Genomic DNA, 19,933 nt, shown 5'->3' with positions numbered 1-19,933 from the left:
ATTGTAAATTAAAAAAAAAAAAAACTTAATTAATATATTATGTTTGAACCTTCCAATTATCTAAAATAATTTTTCTTCAATAATATAAATAAATAAAAGTATTTTCCTTATATTTGAAAATAGAAACTTATCCTTTATTTAAAAAACTAAAAAAAAAAAAAAGTAAGTTGGTTTTGGGGAGAGAAGGTTTCACACCATTTAATTATTTATTATTTGAATGGAAATAAAAATAACTCACTATTTATTATTTAAGCAGCAGCATTGAAACAGTTTATATTTAAGCCATCCATTTATAAAAATACCACCAAGTTTTTAAAAACAAATAAATAAATAATACTTTTTTAAAAAATAAAATGAAAGTAATTTATAAGCTTTTTTTTTTTTTCTTCAAGTTTTATTATTTAAATTGATAAGTATAATATTTTATTAGATAGCGTGATAATCTTCTAATAAAATCAGATAATATTAGTTAATATAATAAAATTTTCTTATTATAATTCTTGATGTATATTTGATTGTCGCTCTAATAAAATTATACCAATACTTTTAGTTCAGTTAATAATTAAATAACTATTTCCAGGTAGACTTTGTAAAAATAAGTACACTTGTCATGTCTTTGAACGCAAAAATATGACTGCAAGAGTAGAAGTGCGTTGGACTCATCATCGGGAGTTATTTAGGTACTGTAGACTGCTTTTTCGTAAAAGGAAGGTAAAACGGCATACACGTGTGAAAATTCTTATTAAGGCTAGTTTGTTGTTGTCTTAATATGCTTAAAGACGTCCGACTCGAACTATACCATAAATGTCGACGTCATCTTAGTTTTTCAATGAAACTAGAGATATTGAATCTGCTTCGTTCATGTTGGTAGGCCAACGATACAAGCCAGATATCGCTCAGTGCAAAAGCGTCAAATTCATTGAACTTACCTACTCTAAATTTAATCGGGATGATGAAGAAAGTGTTTGAAAGTTATGACGAACGTTACAAAAGTATTTTAACAATTTTAAAATAATTTTCATTGAAATTAATGATTATTCTTAAAGATTTATTTTTTTTTGTGGGATTAGAAGAAGTATATTGAAATTAAAGATTAGAAGAATTTGATTAGTGAAATTTTATAATTGAAGAATTGAGTAAATTTGTTAACACGCGAGAGTATTTTTTAAAAAACAAAATGATAGCGAAGCGATAAATAAGAATCTAGTTCCCTTCCTTTTCTGAAAAACAGATAAGTCCGTACGTTTGGCATGAAAAAAGGGAAAATTGCCAATATGGGGTAGTTTGGTAATTTAACTCCTCATGGCATTTTCGTAGTTTCCTTCATTATCATGGGCAAATCCATAGGCCAAGTTCTATAAATAAAACCTCCCTCTTCCGCCTCGTCCTCTCAAAGACAAGCTTCTTTCATTCTCTCTCTCTCTGTTCTACTGGTTCCTCTGTTTCTCCTCGTCTCCGTTACGGTTTATTTTCTCCCGTTCTCTCAGTTTTCACCTTCATCGGCTTATTTTATTTTATTTATTTATTATTATTATTATTATTTTTTATTTTAGGCCCCTTATAAATTATTAAATTAATTTATCAGGCTGGCCTGGGGGGCGTTTTATTTAAATAATTATTAATACATAGAGAGATTGAGAGAATATATTTTGCTGACGTGGCGTGAACTGGCAGTGGTAGGTTTAGGTTAGAGGGTTAAGGGGGGAGGGGCAGGATGAATACCACCAAAACGATGCGTTTACCTCCTCGTAGACTAATGACCTCAGATGGGCCCAGTTCCAGGCCCAATAAGAGGAAAGAGAGAAAGGGCTTTGATGATGAGGCCCACCAACTGTCATTCACAGCTAAAGTATCGAAGCCGACACCGCCTCAATCCAACCACCTCCTAGCCGGCTACTTGGCTCACGAGTTCTTCACCAAAGGCACCCTCTTTGGCCAAGCTTGGGATCATCCGGATGTGTCTATGGCGGCTTCACCACCTGACCTCAACGAGAAACGCCAAGCCGAGCTGCATCCCAAGAATTACCAGTCCTACGTGGAGGTGGCTAATTTGTTGAAACATGGTGGGGCCCACTTTCAAGGTATTGTCAATCCCACCCAGCTAGCTCGGTTGCTAAACCTATGATTTTATTTTAATTTTTTCCCCTTTTCTTAACCCTATCTGTGTAACATGTGGCGTGCTGTGGACCATTTTTTTTAGGGGGACCACTTGAATTTTAAATAAGAATTGAATTCAATTATAAAAATTAAATCCATTCCAATTGCATAATTTAGTAGTTTTTATTTCATAGTGTATTTATTAAAAGTGTAATTTATGGGTGAATTTAGAATTCGTAACAAATAAAAGTTTATTAATATATGAATTATTTAATTAATATATATTATTTTGTCCAAAATAAAAAATATTTGAGAGTATTTACTAAATTATGTGCAAATATATAAGATTTTTTTAATACAAATATATTCAACACGAATTTATTCATAAAAATGTATTATTAATGGTTTATTTAATTACTCGTTGACTAAATTTATTTAGTGATTATAAAAGTACTACCAAAATTTTCTTAATTTAAGAAATACATATGGTAATAAAGTTAATTTTTTTTTAATAATATTACTTTATACGACCATTATCTTTGAAATAAAATAGCTAAAATAGTTTAATTAATTAATTATGCTAATACGTACATTATTACACGAAAATATATTTTGAAATTTTGCGAATTTAAATAAATAAATATTAAATCTAGGTTTGTGGCTTGGAATTTACAATATTTTGTTTTTTTTAATTAATTTACATGTTAATAAAAAAATAATAACAATATTTTTCTTATAAATTTGTTGAATGAATAATTTATTTTTATTACTATTAAGTAATCAAATTCTTTTGAATAATTATTTTGTAAACCAAACCTTTAAGTTTGTTTTTTTTTTATTATTATTATTTCCAATTTTAATTGAATTTATTTACGTACTTATTATACAATTACCACCACTAAACTTTTATTTTACTAATGTATTTTATTAAAAAAATTGGTTAATGTAGAGTAGAGTAATATGTATGGCAGTAAATCTGGATTTTAACCTATTTTTTCTGTAAAAAAAAAAAAAAGAAAAATATTACATTTATTTGAGTCGCAAATATTTTGTTGTATAATTAATATAGACGAGTTAAATATATTTTATCAAAATTGTATAAAAAAATGTATTTTATTCTAAGCATTATATTTTTATAAAATCTATTTAGAATTAAAATAATCGTATGCTCAGTTATATATTCTAAAAAAATCATATAAATAAGTTTGTTTGGTTTAATTTAGATACGGTACAAATGTCAAATTATTATAAATGACGACTATTAAATACAAACAACTAATAGCTTACTCCTTCTTCGAGTGAGTTCTATGGGCCGACTGGACCCGAAACTTCTCAAGCTCAAGCGTTTACTTTTTTTAGTTAGAGACCAACGTCTTGGAGCTAATGTTGGATTCGATAAAGACCTATTGGTTTAGGAAAATATCCAATGTGTTGGAACCACTAAGATGTCCTAATAGTTTGGACTTGAGTAGACTGAAAAAAGACATACAACCTTGGCAGGAACGACGAGGTTTCGAGTAATATATTACATTTGCTCCTTTAGGTTCTTTAAATTTCGTGGGTGGCGTAGCTACCGAAATTAATGCAGTCAATTATGTCTCCTAGAAGTTGGTTAGCTACCTCTCATTTTGTTCTAGGATTCTTCCTATTCGGAGGTCATTTATGACATCCAGGAAGGGCTCGTGTTGCCGCAAGATTTGAAAAGGAATTGATCGTGATTTTGAACTTGTTCTTTTCATGACTCCTCGTAATGGAGACACGCGATCTAATGCCTTAAGTCAAAATCAATTTGATTTCACCGTATATATTAGATTGGACGGATCCGTTTATATTTTAAAAGCCTTAAAAATCGACAATCATTTTGAAAGTATTTTTTAAAAAAATTAAATGCCATAAATTATTTTTAAATTATATTTTATTTATGTAAAGAGACCATTTATATCTTTTTATTTTTTTACTTGCCCTAAACCCTAATTTTAAAAGACGTAATAGTAATTAACTAAATATTAACGTATATTAAAAAAATTAAATAAAGAAGAAGAAGAAATTTCCCTCGCTGGAACGATCATTCTCCGCCTCCGCCATAAAAAGGCCATACATTTCCTTCTGCTACCATCATTTTCTGCAGATTGTATCGATCGTTCTATCATACACGACATGGTGAGGGGGTTGCTCAACAAGATCGTCTCTCGATCTCTTTCTAATACTCTGTTTAACTATGCGCATATACTGGATTTCTAATACTCTGTTTAACTATGGCAGCAGCAACAGCTCCGCCGTCTCAACGTCCATGAGTATCAGGTTCTTTTTTCTAATACTCTGTTTAACTATGCGCATATACTGGATTTTGATTTCTGGACATGTTTAGGCGTCATAACATTTGGGTAATTTTTGTTTTTGGATGCTTCTTGTATTTGATTTAAAATCCGCGAGAGAATTTTCATTTTGCCCACGAACTTTGTTTTTTTGTTGTCTTTACAGTGGAGATCAGGGGGCTGAGTTGATGAACAAATATGGGATCAATTTGCCTAAGGGTATTTTGCTATTTCTTCTGTTGATGAAGCAAAAACGCAGTTCAAACTGGTTTTCCTGATGCGAAAGAGGTAAGCATGGGGCGTTTACAAATTCTGAAAAAGTAGGTATCGTTACGGTTGATAACGCTAGCAGATATTGTTCTCTTCTTTTTTGGGCTTCCCCTCAAAATTTTAAAACGACGAATACTAGGGAAAGGTTTCCACACACCCTCATAAATGGGGTTTCTTTCTCCATTGTGTACCCAACCAATGTACCAATGTGGGTTCTCACAATACACCCCTGAAAGGTTTCCACACCCTTATAAAGGGTGTTTCTTTCTCCTCCCAACGTTCTCATGGTACTCGTTACTTTCTTCATTTGATGTGAGACTCCCACCAAATCCACCTTCCTTTGGGGTTTAGCGTCCTTACTGGCACACTGCCTCGTGTCTACCCCCTTCGGGAAACGGCCTCCTCGCTGGTACATAGTCCGGTGTCTGGCTCTGATACCATTTATAACGACCCAAGCCTACCGCTATCAGATATTGTCCTCTTTGGACTTCCGCTCAAGGGTTTAAAACGCGTCTACTAGGGAAAGGTTTCCACGTCTTTACAAAGGGTGTTTCGTTTTCCGCCCCTACCGTAATGCTAATGCTAATGCCACATTATAAATTGGCAAAAACTTGGGCAGATACTTGTCGCTAAACAAACTGGTCCCCAGGGCAAAGTTGTCAGTAAGGTAACATATGTCTTTCGACCCTGCGTAGTCGCTCGAGTTCCTTTATGCACAATTTTCCTGAATATGTGAATCTAGATGTAGTAGTTTTTGTGGATTCTGTTCTTCCGCCTTGGTACATGATTTTGTTTTTTTTGAAACCTTGCCAAGTTTCTCAAGGTTCTAGTACTGTATAGTATTAGCTCCTCAAGGCCCAATTTTTGGACTCAACAATTTGGAAGAAGATTTTGCATTGGTTGAATTCACTTTGTGAGGAAGTGGAATGTTGCCTTTTTCTCTTTAGTTTTTGTGGGCGTTCATTGAGCAAATTCACCTTGTAGTTGACAAAGACCATATTATTTAGGCTATCACCACTTAAACATCGAATTAGACTTTCTAGAGTTACTTTTCGGTCAACTTGCATGCATTTCAACTAATCTCGAGGGATAGTCTACTTGAGCCTATAACATTTGGGTACCAAGCAAACTGATCGGAGATTAAATCCCAAGTAACGTGGTCAACACCTCAGATTGAACCCATTGGCTAAGCCTTTTATTTATTATACTTATGACCCACTGTTGATGTTTTATTGACTTTTTTGAACACTTGTTGATGTTTTAATGACTGAATTAATTTGATTTCCTTCTTCTTCTCTGTATATCTGAATGCAGGATGATCTGTGTGAGAAGTTGTCAGTTATCAACGAAATGTACTTTGCTATCACTCTGGATCGTAAAACCGCCGTTCCCAGTATGTTCATTACCATGCGTGCCTATAATTGGTTTGTTTAAAAATAAAATAAATATGAATTTGCTTAATTTTCAGCTTATAATTGCGTGTAGAAAGGGTGGAACTAGCATTGAAGATCTTGCTGAGAACTTCCCAGATATGATTATATTTTTGGTTGTTTGGCAGTGTTGGCAAGCAAGGAGCGATGTTTTAACGTCATCCATTTGTTTGTTGTTTGGAAGGTAACGTATTGATGTTTTCCAAGGAATTACAGACGAAGAGGCTGCGAAGGTGGTGATAATCAGCTGGTTGCTGCTGATGCTAAGCTGAAGTTTGATGATAATGCGGCGTTTCGTCAAGAAGCAGGAGGATGTTTGTCATTGTTTATATAAGAGGAGAGCTCCTTTTTAATCTAACTATCCCACACCATGAATGCCAGATTCATTAACATCTGATTGTTTCCACAACATAACATAAAATGGCTATCTCATTGGAGAGTTGACCATTACTACAATGCCAGCTTTGGGGGGAATAAATATAGCGCAATACTAACACAAACTTCATCAGCAGCTAGTTTTATACAAGAAATGAGATGAAAATTCAACCAGACACAATAAAATATAAATTCTCAACATTACCGAAGAATGAAATATGAAGAAGATGAGGAAGACTATTGAGAGCCGAGATCAGTCATAAGAAGGTGCATTTGTTGTCTCAAGTGCAGAACCTGCAAGGAATAATATGGATGTACTTTTTTTTTTTCAAACCAAAGCAGAAAGGAAACAAAGAAGCTCAAAGCTGGATTACCTCATCCTGAAGCAAAGCAGGAAGGTTCTTTTCTGCAACAAGTGTGTTAATGTCTGCCAACAGCTTCTCTTCTTTAACGGTGGACCAAATATGTTGGGGCAGTGATAGCAACAATATGGTTAGAACATCAACAACAGATGGCCACTCACAACAACACTCATCTGTTTTACACAAAGGTACCAACATATCTACCCCTTGTTTAGTACTAACATTACTAACAACGCTCCCTGCCACCACCACTGCTGCCTTCTCATTTTCACCATTCAAAAGATGGATATCGGTTTTGCAGCAACTTCGATCGGCCGAGCATCGTTTCCCACCTAAAGTTTCTGCCCCTTGACAACAAACACTTGCTGCAATTGCATGTAATTCATCTTTGTCAAACGAAGATGTCAAGCCTTTGCAGAGTGTCTCAGATGCCAACCATTGTTTGACATGTTTGAAGAGTTCAGTCGCTCGGAGTTGTTCCAATATCTCTTCCTGAGGTTCCCATACTTAAACCTCATAAAACAAATCATAGCAAGAAAAATAACAGAAGGAAGCTCTAGAGAACAACCTTGACAGCTAGTCTTCCTCTCTCCTCTGCATTTAGTTTTACATTCCCATCCTCTTTCTCCCGGACTTCTGCAACCCACTTGATAAATTGTCTGAGATTTGGAGGTGGCATTTTAAATACTACAGAAAGTAATCCCCTTACATCTTTCACATCTTCTGCTTTCAAAAGTTGGGGGATTTCTTCTGTTAAGTATTTTATAACGCTATTCCAACCATCATGCTGACAACTCTGCACAAAACGAATTTACGACCAGTGTTCAATATTAATTCTTAACACGTACGTAGACGAGAAGACCTAAAAACATACACTTTGAAGTTTAGAGACTTATCAAACAACTTTGAAGTTTATGAAAAGGATGTACCAGAGTGTAAAGAATAGACGGTCCCCTGGGAAGCTTTGATAAAATCATGTAGCTGCGTTAAAAAGAAAACTTCAGAACATGGATCTGCAGAACAGAAGCTACTCCACAAATAAACACGAGAAATAAGAATATGGGTTTACCCTCTAGGTAGTCCTGTTGCACTGTCAATTGTGTTCATGGCATCCCACAGTAGGGTAAGAGGAACCCAGTGTGGAGGATACTTGAAACGCGCAACATCCAAGATGAGAACCATATCTTTTCCAGTATGATAACCCCCAATTGGTGAAAAATGGCCACTTCCAGTCTGAAACCAATTATTATGTTAAAGACAAGCCTATAATTAACTTCTATGACAAGTGATCAAATACACCACATCTTCAGAATGTCAAGAGTTGTTTCTCATGAACGAGGGCCCCATCTTGAACCATTGTGAGAGAACAAAGTATTCGTTATAAAGACGTGGAAACCTCTCCCAAGTAAACTCATTTTTAAGCTCATAAGAGAAAGCCCAAAGAAGACAATATCTGCTAGCGGTGAACTTATGCTATTATATTAGTATTTTCTTATATATAATATATTAAACTTCAGCTCATTGGTTTAGATTTACAAAACTATACACCTCTTTCAGTTACTACAGCTAATTTTGAGGACATATAGTAAGACCATTGGTGAAGATATAGACTTCGATATACCTGTTTAAAAGCTCCTCTATGGTAGGAAGTGATCACATGACAGTCCTCAGAAGATGAACATGACACGACATACTTGCGAAAATCATTAATGGTGCTTTCATTTGCCCTAAAAGCTACCACTTTAGCACCATTGCAGCGAGCCAAACATGCAACCTTGCCAAATGTGATACCATCAGTTTTGATCTTTGCCAAAGGTTCACAGCAGTCCAGCATAGTGTCATCAAACCATCTCCACGGACCTGAAGAAAACAAGAACAATCGTTTCATCAAACTTACATGAGTCCTGTTGCTATGAAGGTATATCCAATCTTCTCTCTTTTCTTGCGTCTAAATATTGCTCATTGACAGAGAACAGTTTTGTCCTATCCAATTAGCAAAAAATAGCCAGGGCACCAAATAATCCTGTTTGGAACTGAAATTGCGAATGTTCTCCAAACTGGAAAAGGGACTTCCAACATAGTATTAGAATGACTGAAAAGAAAAATCAATGCATTGGTCGATGTATGCATACAAGATACTGAAGCGGATATTACAGTACATCTGAGGACTAAAATTGGTATGGGATTGTAATTCATCGATTGTTAGTGTTGCTAGTAGCAGATCCAATGAAAAATGGGCTCTCGATTAATAAGGGAAAATAAGTATCGAATTTGGACTGACCTTTCCATTTTCTACCAGGATCAATAGAAAGAGCATTGAGGACAACGGCAAGGGTGGCAAGTCCACAAAAAGCCGGTTCCGATTGCGTTTGGTAGTAAGAAATCAACTTGAAAAACCCTTCCATGGTTCCATCTCCAAGCGCCTCAGTAAACAGACGCTGCAAGATTCATACAGCTAAAGTCAGTAAAAAAAGCAAAAAGGCATTAAGAGAATGATCAAGAAATTGAAAAGGGACGGAGAAAGAAGATCTGAGGTGTTGAAAGCACCTTTCCATCGGAAGAAGAAAAATCTATAGCCGGAGGAGAGGGAAGAACTCTGCGATAAAATCCGGCGACGGCCATTGTGGAAGAGAAAGATCATCAACTTCGGTAATTCCGCAAGCAATCTATGGGGGAAGAAACTGGAAGAACCTCGATTAGAATTTGGATACTCTTCATGGAAGTCTCCTCTTTTCTTCCATTTGTTATTCCCATTTTCTTTCCACCATGAACAGATCAGAAGCGAAGACGACAGATTCGAGATTTTTTTATTCTTTTTGAATCAAATTTAAGAGTGCGCTTACCGGTGGGCCCGCCTTTTTCTGTTTGAAAAAAAAAAAATGATTAAAATATAAATTTTGCTTTTGTATATACTTTAATGCTCTAAATTTGGAATTATACGAACCAAATTTAAAATATATTAAAAATGAAATAAAATTAAAAGACAAGATGTGGTATTTTAATCAAAATATTTTCTCGAGGAGGACAAAATTTTTGCCCGTAGTCTATCAAGTTTCAACCCACATTGTGTCTAATTTAACCATTGTTTGATAACCATGGTATTTAATTTTTAAAATTTATTAAATTCATTTATTTGAAGATAATTAGTAAGCTTAACTGTTAATTAAAATTAAAACCCTAATATTTAAGATGTATTATCAAATATTTATTTATGAATGAAAATTAAATAAATATTATTTATTTATAAGAAAGTTCGACATTTGTAAGACCAAACATAATAGACATTATATTCTTAGACGTCTTATTTTAAATAGATTAAACGAAACAATTAAGTTAATATTTTCATTGAATTGGGCAACTCAAACTCATTGACAAACTAGTTTAATTTATACACAGGAAAAATGATCTACATAAATAAATTATTACCTGCCAACATTGTCAAAATTGGACCCCATATGACACACTAATTCACTTGAATCAACACACCAGAAATCTTCTGCAATGGCCACTTCAGCCTTCAGCTAACTGTTACAAGGTTGTCATATCTTGATCGACACTTTGATTTGGGGCCTCATATAAATAAATTCAATTCTCCGGAACAATTTTTTGTAGACACTGTTGGATTAAGGGGAGGAAGAATAACTGGCCTGGCTTCTCGCTAAGGAGGTGGTGCACTTAGATCCAGATCGACCTTGTTCTCCTGGTATTTTTTGAGAAGATGGAGCTGACGCCGCAAGTGCAAAACCTGGAATCACATACACCAAAACTGAAATATCTGGACTTTGCCTTTATAGGGTTGTGACATTCATAGCTATTATGGCTACCGCAGAACTCATGGAAACTAAGATTGTATCAGTTGGCATCCAAAAAGAAAAAAAAAAAAAAAAAAAAAAAAGGAGATATTTTCAATATATTTTGTACGGGATTGTGAGCCATGGAAATGGCAGCCTTCTTATCAGTAATTATGCATTCTCTGATAACTTCAATTCTTTAACAACTCCTTTTATCCATATACCCTCACAAATATCATGGACTAAAGCTCTAAACTCAACTTCAGCACCACTTCTATGCGTTAGGTTGTTAGGAATCTGCTTCATCAGATCACTAGGTTGTTAGGAATCACGACTCTCCACGATGGTATGATATTGTCCACTTTGAGCATAAGCTCTTGTGACTTTGATTTGGGCTTCCCCAAAAGGCCTCGTACCAACGGAGATAGTAATCCTCACTTATAAACCCATGATCTTCCACTAAATTAACTAACGTGGGACACTCCCAATAATCCTCAACATAGGTTGCCTCCAAGATAATTCATGTACAATACTATCGGCCCAATTGGCATCACTAGAAACTTCAACCTACAAATCGATGACCATGCTTTCTAAATCATATACCTTTATCTAGGGCTCATTTTCAAATATCTCAAAACCAAGAAAAATCATGAACTGACTTTCCCATGATCACTGCAAAGGTAATATAAAGTTGTGTGTGGGACAAATAAATGTGTTTTCCCACAAGTGTGATATTTCTCCTTATCTTTGACCTATTCACTTGTTGCAGCTTGCAATTTCAAATTCGGTTTAGTAGGAGTTTCAACTACTCACAACCGAGTAAAAAACATGTTTCATCAAGTAAATCAATAACAGATTTCTTCCAATTAGCAAGAGATCATTTTTTTGATCCAGTAAATTCCATTCCTAGAGGAATATTACTTTAAAGTTCTCTCCATAAGAGTCTGTTGTATTTGCACTAGAAAACCATTGGTTATTGCTCTCTTACCAAGTTTATTTCCCTTTGAATTTGCCTGCCTTCCATGAATTTTCTAGCAAGTTTCATGAGTGTGACAAGGTTTATTATACGAGGATTCTTGTTCCTTTACCTTGATGATTTGAAGCTTTATTAATAGTTGCTTCTATCACTAAAGTCGAACCTTCAACAATATTGCTTATAATTTTCCAACCAAGCATAAGGTTACAACACCTCTCCTATCATGGAATTTCAGGGAAAAAAAACTGCACCAATTGATGGAAGTAGATTTCTACCAATATTCCAAACCGGACCTCATAGGATTCAAGATTCAGGCAACCAAGATATTTGTAAATGCGACCAGGTCTTCAGTGAATTTCCATTCAGAAGTATATAAGAGATCAAAGACTAGCCAAAACCATTTCATTGAATCAAGAATTTGGTAACTATATCTACTCCTGGTTGATTTTTTTGCCCATTTTTAAAGTAAGTTGAATGGCCTTTGACCTCCAAGTGTTCATATGTATATTTATGGGGAACATTAAGTCAGATATTTATGGAAGCAATATGAATAGATATAGAATCACTATGAAGACCTATTAGCATCAAGTGCCACATGTCGTAACAGAGTAAGGAAGCTTGGAAGAGGACAAGAAAAATAGCCTTAGCTTGGGAAGAACAAAAAGAAAAGATGGGAAGATAATAGTTACCTCTTCTTGAAGCAAGGTGGGAAAATTTTCCGTGCAAACAAGTTTCTGTAGTTCCCGCAAAAGCTTCTCTTCTTTTATACCAATCCATGTTTCCGCGGGCAAGGCAAGAAGAAGTGTTGTTAACACATCACTGGCGGCTGGATGAATCCCGATTCCATTTTTTGTGCCAGAAAAGCAGCATCCAGATCTTACTTGAGATGATGATGGAACTAACATGTCAAACTCCTGTTCATCGTTGCCATTAACAACCATTCCACACACAACTGTAACAGGCTTGTCGCCATTAGCACTGAAGCATCTCACACATGTTTCACGACAGCAATAACCAGCTGAGACGCCTGCATTCCCGTTCAATATTTCTGCTCCTTGGCAGCATACACTCGCAGCAATCTCAGGCAAATTGTTTTCATGAGACAATGTAACCATCTTGTGGCACGAACTTTCTAGAGACAGACATTGTCCTACGTGTTTGAAAAGGTCAGTCTCCTGTACCTGTTTCAACACCTCTTCCTGCAAGCAAAATGGCAAGCTCTGGTAAGAACACAGATAGGTATATCATAGATCTAGTAACAAAGGACGAGGCAAGTATATGACCAACACCTTCAGAGCAAGCCTTGCTTTCTCCTCTGGGCTTAAACTTTGACCACTATCTTCTGTCCTTCGGACCTCAGCAATCCACTTGATAAAATCACTATAATTTAAGGGCAGTGATGCAAAAATAACAGTTAAAACGTCCTGTGTGTCTTTAAGGTCCTCTGACTTCAAGAGAAGAGGAACATCATCCATCAAGTACTTCGCTATGTTAACCCAGTCCTCATGTTTACAGCTCTACAAGAAGTGCCGGAGTACAATTATTGTTGGCAGAAATAACCTTATTATGCATTGGATAATCGTTTGTCGCAGCATGCATCTAATTGGGACTAAAGATTGATCTTGGTTTATCCAGATCAACTTTAAAATGAAACGAACTTAATAGCTTCAACAAAGTAAAGTCTAATAAAATATAAGCTTTATTTTATAAGCCTCTACATGTAGTAGAGCCAATAATGTTAAAATAACATATTGAAGATGGAAAAACAAAGGGAGAAAGTTGGTTCCATTAATCCATTCGTAAAACAAAATAGCCTTTTATTTTGCTAAATTGAACAAAAAGTGAGGCTAAGGGGCAGAATTCCTTGACGAGGACCCCTTTTTAAGGGTGAAGCAGTGAAACGTCAAAGCACTGGGAAACAAAAGCCAAAGTAGGGCCAAATAACCCAAAAGTTTTCACAGAAAACAATCTGAGGCTACTAGCCACTTAATCCACTTCAGAAACTGGCACAGCGAACTCTCAATATTTAGCAGTATATATATTACTATGGCAGATATAATAAATTTCATTCCATAGCCAATTCCGTATGCTAAATTCTAATGTGCCTAGATGTGAACCAAAAAGTTCGATTTTTTTATACTTTCAGATATCATACGATAAAGCTTTAATTTAGACAAAAAGAGAAGTAGCCCTGAAACCAGAAGATGAATGACATATATCAATCCATCGATATTCAAAATGAAGGATAAGAGTTTTGGCTCAGAGCAACAATGCAAACTGTTAAGAACTCTATCCATTCGACAAGATTACGTCAAAATCAAAAGAGTATCTATCACTAACAATAAAAAAAATGTCTTCTATGGAAAAAATAGATCAAAAGGGTAAAGCTTATCAATTCCAATATCCCTATTGTATAGTACGTGCATATTAAAAATGTGTATATTAATACTATACACAATCACACATCTCATAATCAAAGACATTTCTAAACTGTTGTATGGAGTAACAATCACACATCTCATAATCAAAGACATTTCTAAACTGTTGTATGGAGTATGGAGTATTCAGTAATTACTTCAGCATAATGAGGTAACTAAAACAACCTGCAGCTTCCATAAACAATTGTCATAAATAAATATACCTCTTAGGCTCTTAAAATTAGCATGCGTACAAATCACAGAAAAAGAGAAATAGAGTTCAAAAAAAAAAAAAAAAAAATCATCTTGATCACAATTAGTAATACCAATATTGACTCTGACGAGGATCATAGGGAATAAGATATCTTCTGGCCTCTTGATGTTGTCAATGTGCTTGTCACTAAATAATTTGACAGACAAGCACCTTCATAATATAAATATGTCATGGAAATAGTTATTTCAAATTATTTTGGTGACTATCTGTTCATCACGCAAGAAAAATGGAAGAAAAGTAGAAAAATAAACCACGTGTTGAAAAGTGCCTACAGGTGCTTGTGCTTGTTTCTCTCACCTATGTGTAAACTTAAAAATCATAAAATTGTCATCTCACCAGAGTATAGAGCAATCCTGGCTCCCTGTGCGGCCTAGATATAAGCATGAACCTGATGAGCAAAGGAAAACAAAGGTTTAAAGGTAAATGCATATTATTTGCAACAGGTACGAGCAACATAAGGGAAATAATTGACTAGATGCAATCTTATCAAGAAGTAGGATGAACTTCATAAACTAATAAATCCATCAAATGCTAATCTCATTATTTACATATGCGTCAAGAATTTTCCTTCGAACTCATAATGCAACACCAAACAAGAAAGTGAACTGAAAAAGGAGCCAAACCAAAGGTCAGAAATGCTTTCAAAGCAGCATATCATTAAATTCCTCCATGTTGACATTCAAGAAAATTTGTGTCCTTTGATATTCTATTCATGAAGTTGATAATTCCACTCATTTTACATTTTTCCAACTAAGAAATTCAAGATAATTTCTTTCCCTCCTTTTATACAGCGAAGTAACTTCTATTTCATCAGAAACCTAAACTACAAAAGTACAAGCGGGAAGTTCATAAACGACAACAAAATCTAGCCAAATAATTTTCATCCAACAGCTGTATTCACAAATCTCATGTAGGAATCTTGTTAATTTCCTCTCAAGAACATTGCCGAATATCAAACAAGTACATACCCTTTCATTTCATCATTAGAATGAACTCTATGTTGGGTTGTATAAAGACTTCGATAATGCCATTATTACTTATTTAAACATGTTTTTCTTGTTATTATTAATAGAGAAAGAGTATGCCTCAAGAAATAGTCTGAAAAAATATAATAAAAGATGATTTTATATAACGAAACTTTTATAAGATTTTATAAAATTTAAAAATTCTGTGCATGCCCCTTCTTCAATGTCACATGAACCTTTTATAACGGCTCACATTAAAGAGAGAGAATAGAAGGAATAATGCAGATCAACCAATGGAGTGAAACAATTAAGATATGCTCCCCTATATGTGCCTGTCTGTGATCATTAGATACAAGCATTTCATTCAAGCACAAAGCCAATTACCCTCTATGTTGTCCTGTTGCTTCATCCACGTGTTCCATACCTTTCCAAAGAAGTTTGACCGGAACCCAGTGAGGAGGATACTTAAAGCGTGCAACGTCCAATATAAGTGCCATGTCCTGCCCAACATGATAGCCACCAATAGGCGAAAAATGACCAGTTCCTATCTGCACGACAAGAACAAATGTTTATCAATTCTTTAAGCCAACAAAGTTCATTGCATCAAGATTTAGGAGTATATTGTCAAATTGAGGATACTCACATTACAGGTTTTGTTACCTACTGTAATGATCCAACACATCTCTTTGATCATTATTGTGAATTGAAAAAGCACCTTAACCAATGAATAAGTGAGAGATTGTGAAAAGAAAGTATTAAATATATCAACACTAACCTGTTTCAATGCTGCTCTATGATAAGACGAAATGATATGACAATCATCAGAAGTGGAGCATCTATGTATGTATTTGCGAAAATCATCTATAGTACTTTGATTTGTTCGAAAGGCTTGGACTTTTGCTCCAGCACAGTTAGCCAGACATACAAGTTTTCCCAATGAGATGCCTCTAGCTTTAACCTTTTCCAATGGTTCACAACAATCCAACATAGATTCATCGAACCATCTCCAAGGTCCTTTCACAAAAATAGAAAGTATGAATACACTTTTACTGACTACGCTCAAATTAATATAGTGATCAACATGAAAATAAAAGGATGGCCATAAAGTTTCAGTAAACAAAAGCTAAGGAATGGGAAGGTAGTTCAACTTAGCCAAGCTCAAGGATTTTTTCTTCTTATTAATTGGGATTTCTTAATAATTATTGTAAGATGAAACAGAAATTTTTATTGAAGGCTAAAAAGCGAAAGAGACTAGACAGGAGAATAAAACATAAATGAAAGGGCACAAGAAAAAGACGAAATTGGCTGAAAATTCTGAAAGCCGAGCAGAAAGCCCTCAAATGTCCCCCCATACCTCTGTAATGGTCTACATCATCAACACGAGATAAATACTACTGATAATGTTGTATAATCTGGTTAGTCATTTGGATGCCCTTATTTTCATTTCCCAGAGGCCATACCAGACTCAGCAGTTTTACTGTCATTATTTTCATATACCGATGCTTCTTAAGAGATTCTATCAAAACAGATTTAGCTCTCTGTCGTTTGGAACTATCCCATCAATGATTCAACTAGGTTTCCTTAATACACTTCGTTTAAATGCACATCTTATCTATAAAATGAACGGAGGCAAAAACTTCTCACAGTACCTTTCCATTTTCTTCCTGGATCAATGGCAAGTGCGTTTAATACCATTGATAGGCTGGCCAGACCACAATATGCAGGCTCTGATTGTGTTTGAAAATAAGAGATTAACCTATAAAAACCTTCCATAGTCCCATGTTGAACAGCTTCTATGAAGAGTTGCTGCAGTTCCAAATGATGCATATAATTAGTGGGAAGTTAATAATTTCCTTTTAGTGATTGTGCTGGATAAATGATCGGTTGAGCAATCCCAACTTCAAACGTTTTAAGTTGTAAGGGCAGATTGTAATTTATGTAGGTATTATTTTCATAAGATCATAAGCATACAAACTCTATGTCCAGATGGCTATATATACAAACGTTTCAATTATTTAATATTCATATACGACGTACGAAAAGAGAATTGAGGCAAGATATCAAGTGATGAAAGTAAATTATTTTTCGTACTTCAGAAATATATCCGTTGGCAACACAGTAGGCATCACAATATCTAAGGACGAGGAATGATTTACATGATGACTACAAAATTAATTTCCTATAAGTGTAACAACTTACATTCAAGCCGAACCCGCGTCTCATTAAAATAACTTCTAATCTAGAAAGCAATAACTTCAATTCGCTATTTAGGTGCATCACATTCGTTTCTTGAGACTTAGATTCAGTTATCATTGGTATACAATCATGATTTCAAAAAGCAACCTACGACCAGAAAAATTATCCACCTGGAAAGCGGCAATCGATTATCCACCTGCATCATGGATTAGATTGAAGTATTTTATAAAATGCTGCACACTAGCGAACACACTCAAATCCACATTACAGAAAAGGCAAAGTAGGGACTCACAGACTAAATTTTAACGAGGGGAGAGATAGTAATGAACACCAGTGGAACAACGGCGAGAAAAATGAAAGATAACAGAGCAAGCGAGTACATACCTTCCCTTCGGAGGAAGCGAAGTCGATCGCCGGAGGAGAAGGAAGAATCCGCCTATACAACCCCGCCATAGCCATTTTCAAAAGTTTCACAAATTTGTTGACAAAATGAATCAACGACAAACACTCGAACAATGAAATTGGTAAGTGAATCGCCTCTTCTCGCGGCTGACTGAAGACTCTGGTCTTGCCGCTAAATTTGACCCAAAACCAAACCAAACCAAATCAATACCCCGTATGACCGAAGGCCACGACGGTCGATAAATACAATACTAATGACTTTTTCACCCGCTCTTTCACTACTGTCGCCGTCCTAATGTATCGCTTAAACTCATAGTTATTTTATTTTATTTTTTATTTTTTTATTTTGTATGAATTCTGCATTATAGTGAATAAGGCATGCGATCAGGCCCAGCCCATGTACACGCATGTAGCCAGCCCAATCCAAGTTGGGCTAGACCCGTGCACGACCCAATCATTTCAGAGCCTCAGCTTAGGCGTGCGCCCAAGCCGTCTTCTCATACCAGCTTATGATCCCAGCTCCTCCAAGTCGATAGCTCATCCGTTTGGCACGCGTGCAGCTCAAGAACGGCTCGTCTCCAAGCTGTCAGCTTGTAGTCAGCTGATGGCAGCTCCAGACAACTTGGTGGCTTGTTTTACCTATTTTAGACCGGTTCAGTGGGCATAGGATTGATTTTAAGATAATTAAGTTATAGCAGCTTGATGAATAATTTTTATGGCCGATCTCATGAAAGGTGGTAGATAAAAGTAGATTCGGTTAAGATGATTTTAGAATTTATGAAGGGTTAGCTTAGTTAAATTGGATTGGATTAAAATTGTTTGATACAATAATAACACGGATTATTGAATTGAATGATTAAATATGTCAAAATGGTTTGAATTCTAAGGTGTCTGACACATGGTGGTTTCCAGGGATACAGATATGGATTCCGTTCCAGAGTTGGGACCAGGATCCGAATGCGAGGACTTGTATGCATCCGCAGCATGGGGCTTGGATCTGCTCGTTTTCTTCCGCCGCCCGTGTCTTGGGATGTCTGGGAGGCTTGAGTTGGGCGACTCATTCTGCTCCTCCCCTCCTCGGCTGCTTTGTTTTTTGTCGGAGCTCTCCTTTGACTTGGAAGACCGTCTTGCTTTGTGTCTCTCTGATCTTTCATGGCTGGTTGGAGACTCACTTGACGACCGGTGTTTTGATGATTTAGGCCGCACGTCCGGGGAGCTGTTTGAACCCTTCTCTCCACTTTCCTTATCATCTAAACCGTTTTATTTATAAATTCGTAACATCAAATACACACAAATCTCAAAACCCTAAAATAATATCAAAGTGTTTAGCTTACCTTCACCGGCCTGTTTCGTAGAAACGTCGTTTTTGTCTTTGATGTTTGCACGGGTAGAACGATTAAAAGGAGCGGATGTAATCGATGGTGCCGTACTAAATTCATTCATCTGAAAAAATTGGTCACCATGGGGTTATTAAATCGCCAATTTAATCATAGCTGGATGCAATTTTGGAGTGAAATAAATAAAAATGTTACCCAGCTTGGATTATTGGCAGAAGGACCATCCCAGCCAATATGGGCAACATGCTTGACATCTGTTGGAACCCCAATTTGCATTTCAGCTTCTTTCTCATTCTCTGTAAACCCAAAATCTCAAATATAAACTCTATGTTGATGCAGTTTTGATACGAATAAAAAGCAATAAAATGTTTGAACTTGCCAAATATTTGAGATATGTGTTTGAGGCCCTTTAGAAGGCCCTTCACTTTGCCGTTTGACATCAAGAATGTGTATGATTTAGAGGGTGTGAAGTGCCTGGGAGGACTCGATCAAGGCTGAATGGGTTTATGAACAAGAACAAGAACACCCAGTAAGATGAAGAAATGTTGTTCAAGCAAAAGAAAAGGCAAGCATGTTGATGCTGTTCATCGGCTGGTTCTTCTTGTTTTGTTGAGGGAAAACATGGAAAAAATGGTTTTCAAAAGGTTTGGATTGGCCAACTATATGTCTGTTCCAGAGAAGCTTATCGATAATTTGAGCTGCATGTCCCATTATTGATTCCTTCTT

General features: G+C 35.6%; 3 protein-coding genes and 2 long non-coding RNA genes across 7 annotated transcripts; 2 read left to right on the top strand and 3 right to left on the bottom strand.

The window, feature by feature from the left end:
* Positions 1–4,352: 4,352 nt before the first annotated feature.
* On the top strand, positions 4,353–4,660 carry LOC111456256. Its single transcript, XR_002712732.1, has 2 exons — positions 4,353–4,398; positions 4,589–4,660. It is a non-coding gene; the product is annotated as an uncharacterized LOC111456256 (long non-coding RNA).
* A 544-nt stretch (positions 4,661–5,204) lies between these two features.
* LOC111456255 lies at positions 5,205–6,396 on the top strand. Of its 2 annotated transcripts, none has more exons than XR_002712731.1 (3): positions 5,205–5,349; positions 5,997–6,075; positions 6,168–6,396. It is a non-coding gene; the product is annotated as an uncharacterized LOC111456255 (long non-coding RNA). The 2 variants fall into 2 exon arrangements; XR_002712730.1 differs by having other exon boundaries at positions 6,151–6,396.
* A 196-nt stretch (positions 6,397–6,592) lies between these two features.
* LOC111456253 (glutathione gamma-glutamylcysteinyltransferase 3-like) lies at positions 6,593–9,639 on the bottom strand. Of its 2 annotated transcripts, none has more exons than XM_023098071.1 (8): positions 9,397–9,639; positions 9,131–9,287; positions 8,471–8,709; positions 7,919–8,082; positions 7,779–7,830; positions 7,418–7,645; positions 6,862–7,341; positions 6,593–6,781 (listed from the first exon to the last, which is right to left on the bottom strand). In XM_023098071.1, the coding sequence occupies exons 1-8, from the start codon at positions 9,469–9,471 to the stop codon at positions 6,725–6,727; spliced, it is 1,452 nt and encodes a 483-aa protein (XP_022953839.1). In that variant the 5' UTR covers positions 9,472–9,639; the 3' UTR covers positions 6,593–6,724. The 2 variants fall into 2 exon arrangements, with proteins under 2 accessions (XP_022953839.1, XP_022953840.1); XM_023098072.1 differs by having other exon boundaries at positions 9,131–9,304; positions 9,397–9,485.
* A 568-nt stretch (positions 9,640–10,207) lies between these two features.
* LOC111456254 (glutathione gamma-glutamylcysteinyltransferase 1-like) lies at positions 10,208–18,072 on the bottom strand. The gene is made up of 8 exons (XM_023098073.1): positions 17,853–18,072; positions 16,922–17,078; positions 16,048–16,286; positions 15,657–15,820; positions 14,644–14,695; positions 12,906–13,133; positions 12,306–12,815; positions 10,208–10,594 (listed from the first exon to the last, which is right to left on the bottom strand). The coding sequence occupies exons 1-8, from the start codon at positions 17,925–17,927 to the stop codon at positions 10,508–10,510; spliced, it is 1,512 nt and encodes a 503-aa protein (XP_022953841.1). The 5' UTR covers positions 17,928–18,072; the 3' UTR covers positions 10,208–10,507.
* A 680-nt stretch (positions 18,073–18,752) lies between these two features.
* Positions 18,753–19,647, bottom strand: LOC111456289 (CRIB domain-containing protein RIC6-like). The gene is made up of 4 exons (XM_023098117.1): positions 19,587–19,647; positions 19,403–19,503; positions 19,205–19,313; positions 18,753–19,120 (listed from the first exon to the last, which is right to left on the bottom strand). The coding sequence occupies exons 1-4, from the start codon at positions 19,645–19,647 to the stop codon at positions 18,753–18,755; spliced, it is 639 nt and encodes a 212-aa protein (XP_022953885.1).
* Between the last annotated feature and the right edge of the window lie 286 nt (positions 19,648–19,933).

Source organism: Cucurbita moschata, unplaced genomic scaffold (assembly GCF_002738365.1).
Source record: "Cucurbita moschata cultivar Rifu unplaced genomic scaffold, Cmos_1.0 Cmo_Scf00018, whole genome shotgun sequence".
Classification (NCBI taxonomy): Eukaryota; Viridiplantae; Streptophyta; class Magnoliopsida; order Cucurbitales; family Cucurbitaceae; genus Cucurbita; species Cucurbita moschata.
The sequence above is the reverse complement of the archived record's forward strand: the minus strand, read 5'-3'. Positions and strand labels throughout refer to the sequence as shown.

Excerpts from the sequence above, each read along its gene's own strand:
- LOC111456253 (XM_023098071.1), bottom strand. The coding sequence starts at position 9,471 with ATGGCCGTCGCCGGATTTTATCGCAGAGTTCTTCCCTCTCCTCCGGCT. Across the intron at positions 9,288-9,396 it reads TTTCTTCTTCCGATGGAAAG|CGTCTGTTTACTGAGGCGCT; the intron begins GTGCTTTCAACA and ends TGAATCTTGCAG. Across the intron at positions 8,710-9,130 it reads TCCTGGTAGAAAATGGAAAG|GTCCGTGGAGATGGTTTGAT; the intron begins GTCAGTCCAAAT and ends TGTTTTCTTCAG.
- LOC111456254 (XM_023098073.1), bottom strand. The coding sequence starts at position 17,927 with ATGGCTATGGCGGGGTTGTATAGGCGGATTCTTCCTTCTCCTCCGGCG. Across the intron at positions 16,287-16,921 it reads TCCAGGAAGAAAATGGAAAG|GACCTTGGAGATGGTTCGAT; the intron begins GTACTGTGAGAA and ends TTTTTGTGAAAG. Across the intron at positions 14,696-15,656 it reads GCAACAGGACAACATAGAGG|GTTCATGCTTATATCTAGGC; the intron begins GTAATTGGCTTT and ends TTTGCTCATCAG.
- LOC111456289 (XM_023098117.1), bottom strand. The coding sequence starts at position 19,647 with ATGTCAAACGGCAAAGTGAAGGGCCTTCTAAAGGGCCTCAAACACATA. Across the intron at positions 19,504-19,586 it reads ACACATATCTCAAATATTTG|AGAATGAGAAAGAAGCTGAA; the intron begins GCAAGTTCAAAC and ends TTGGGTTTACAG. Across the intron at positions 19,314-19,402 it reads CTGCCAATAATCCAAGCTGG|ATGAATGAATTTAGTACGGC; the intron begins GTAACATTTTTA and ends CAATTTTTTCAG.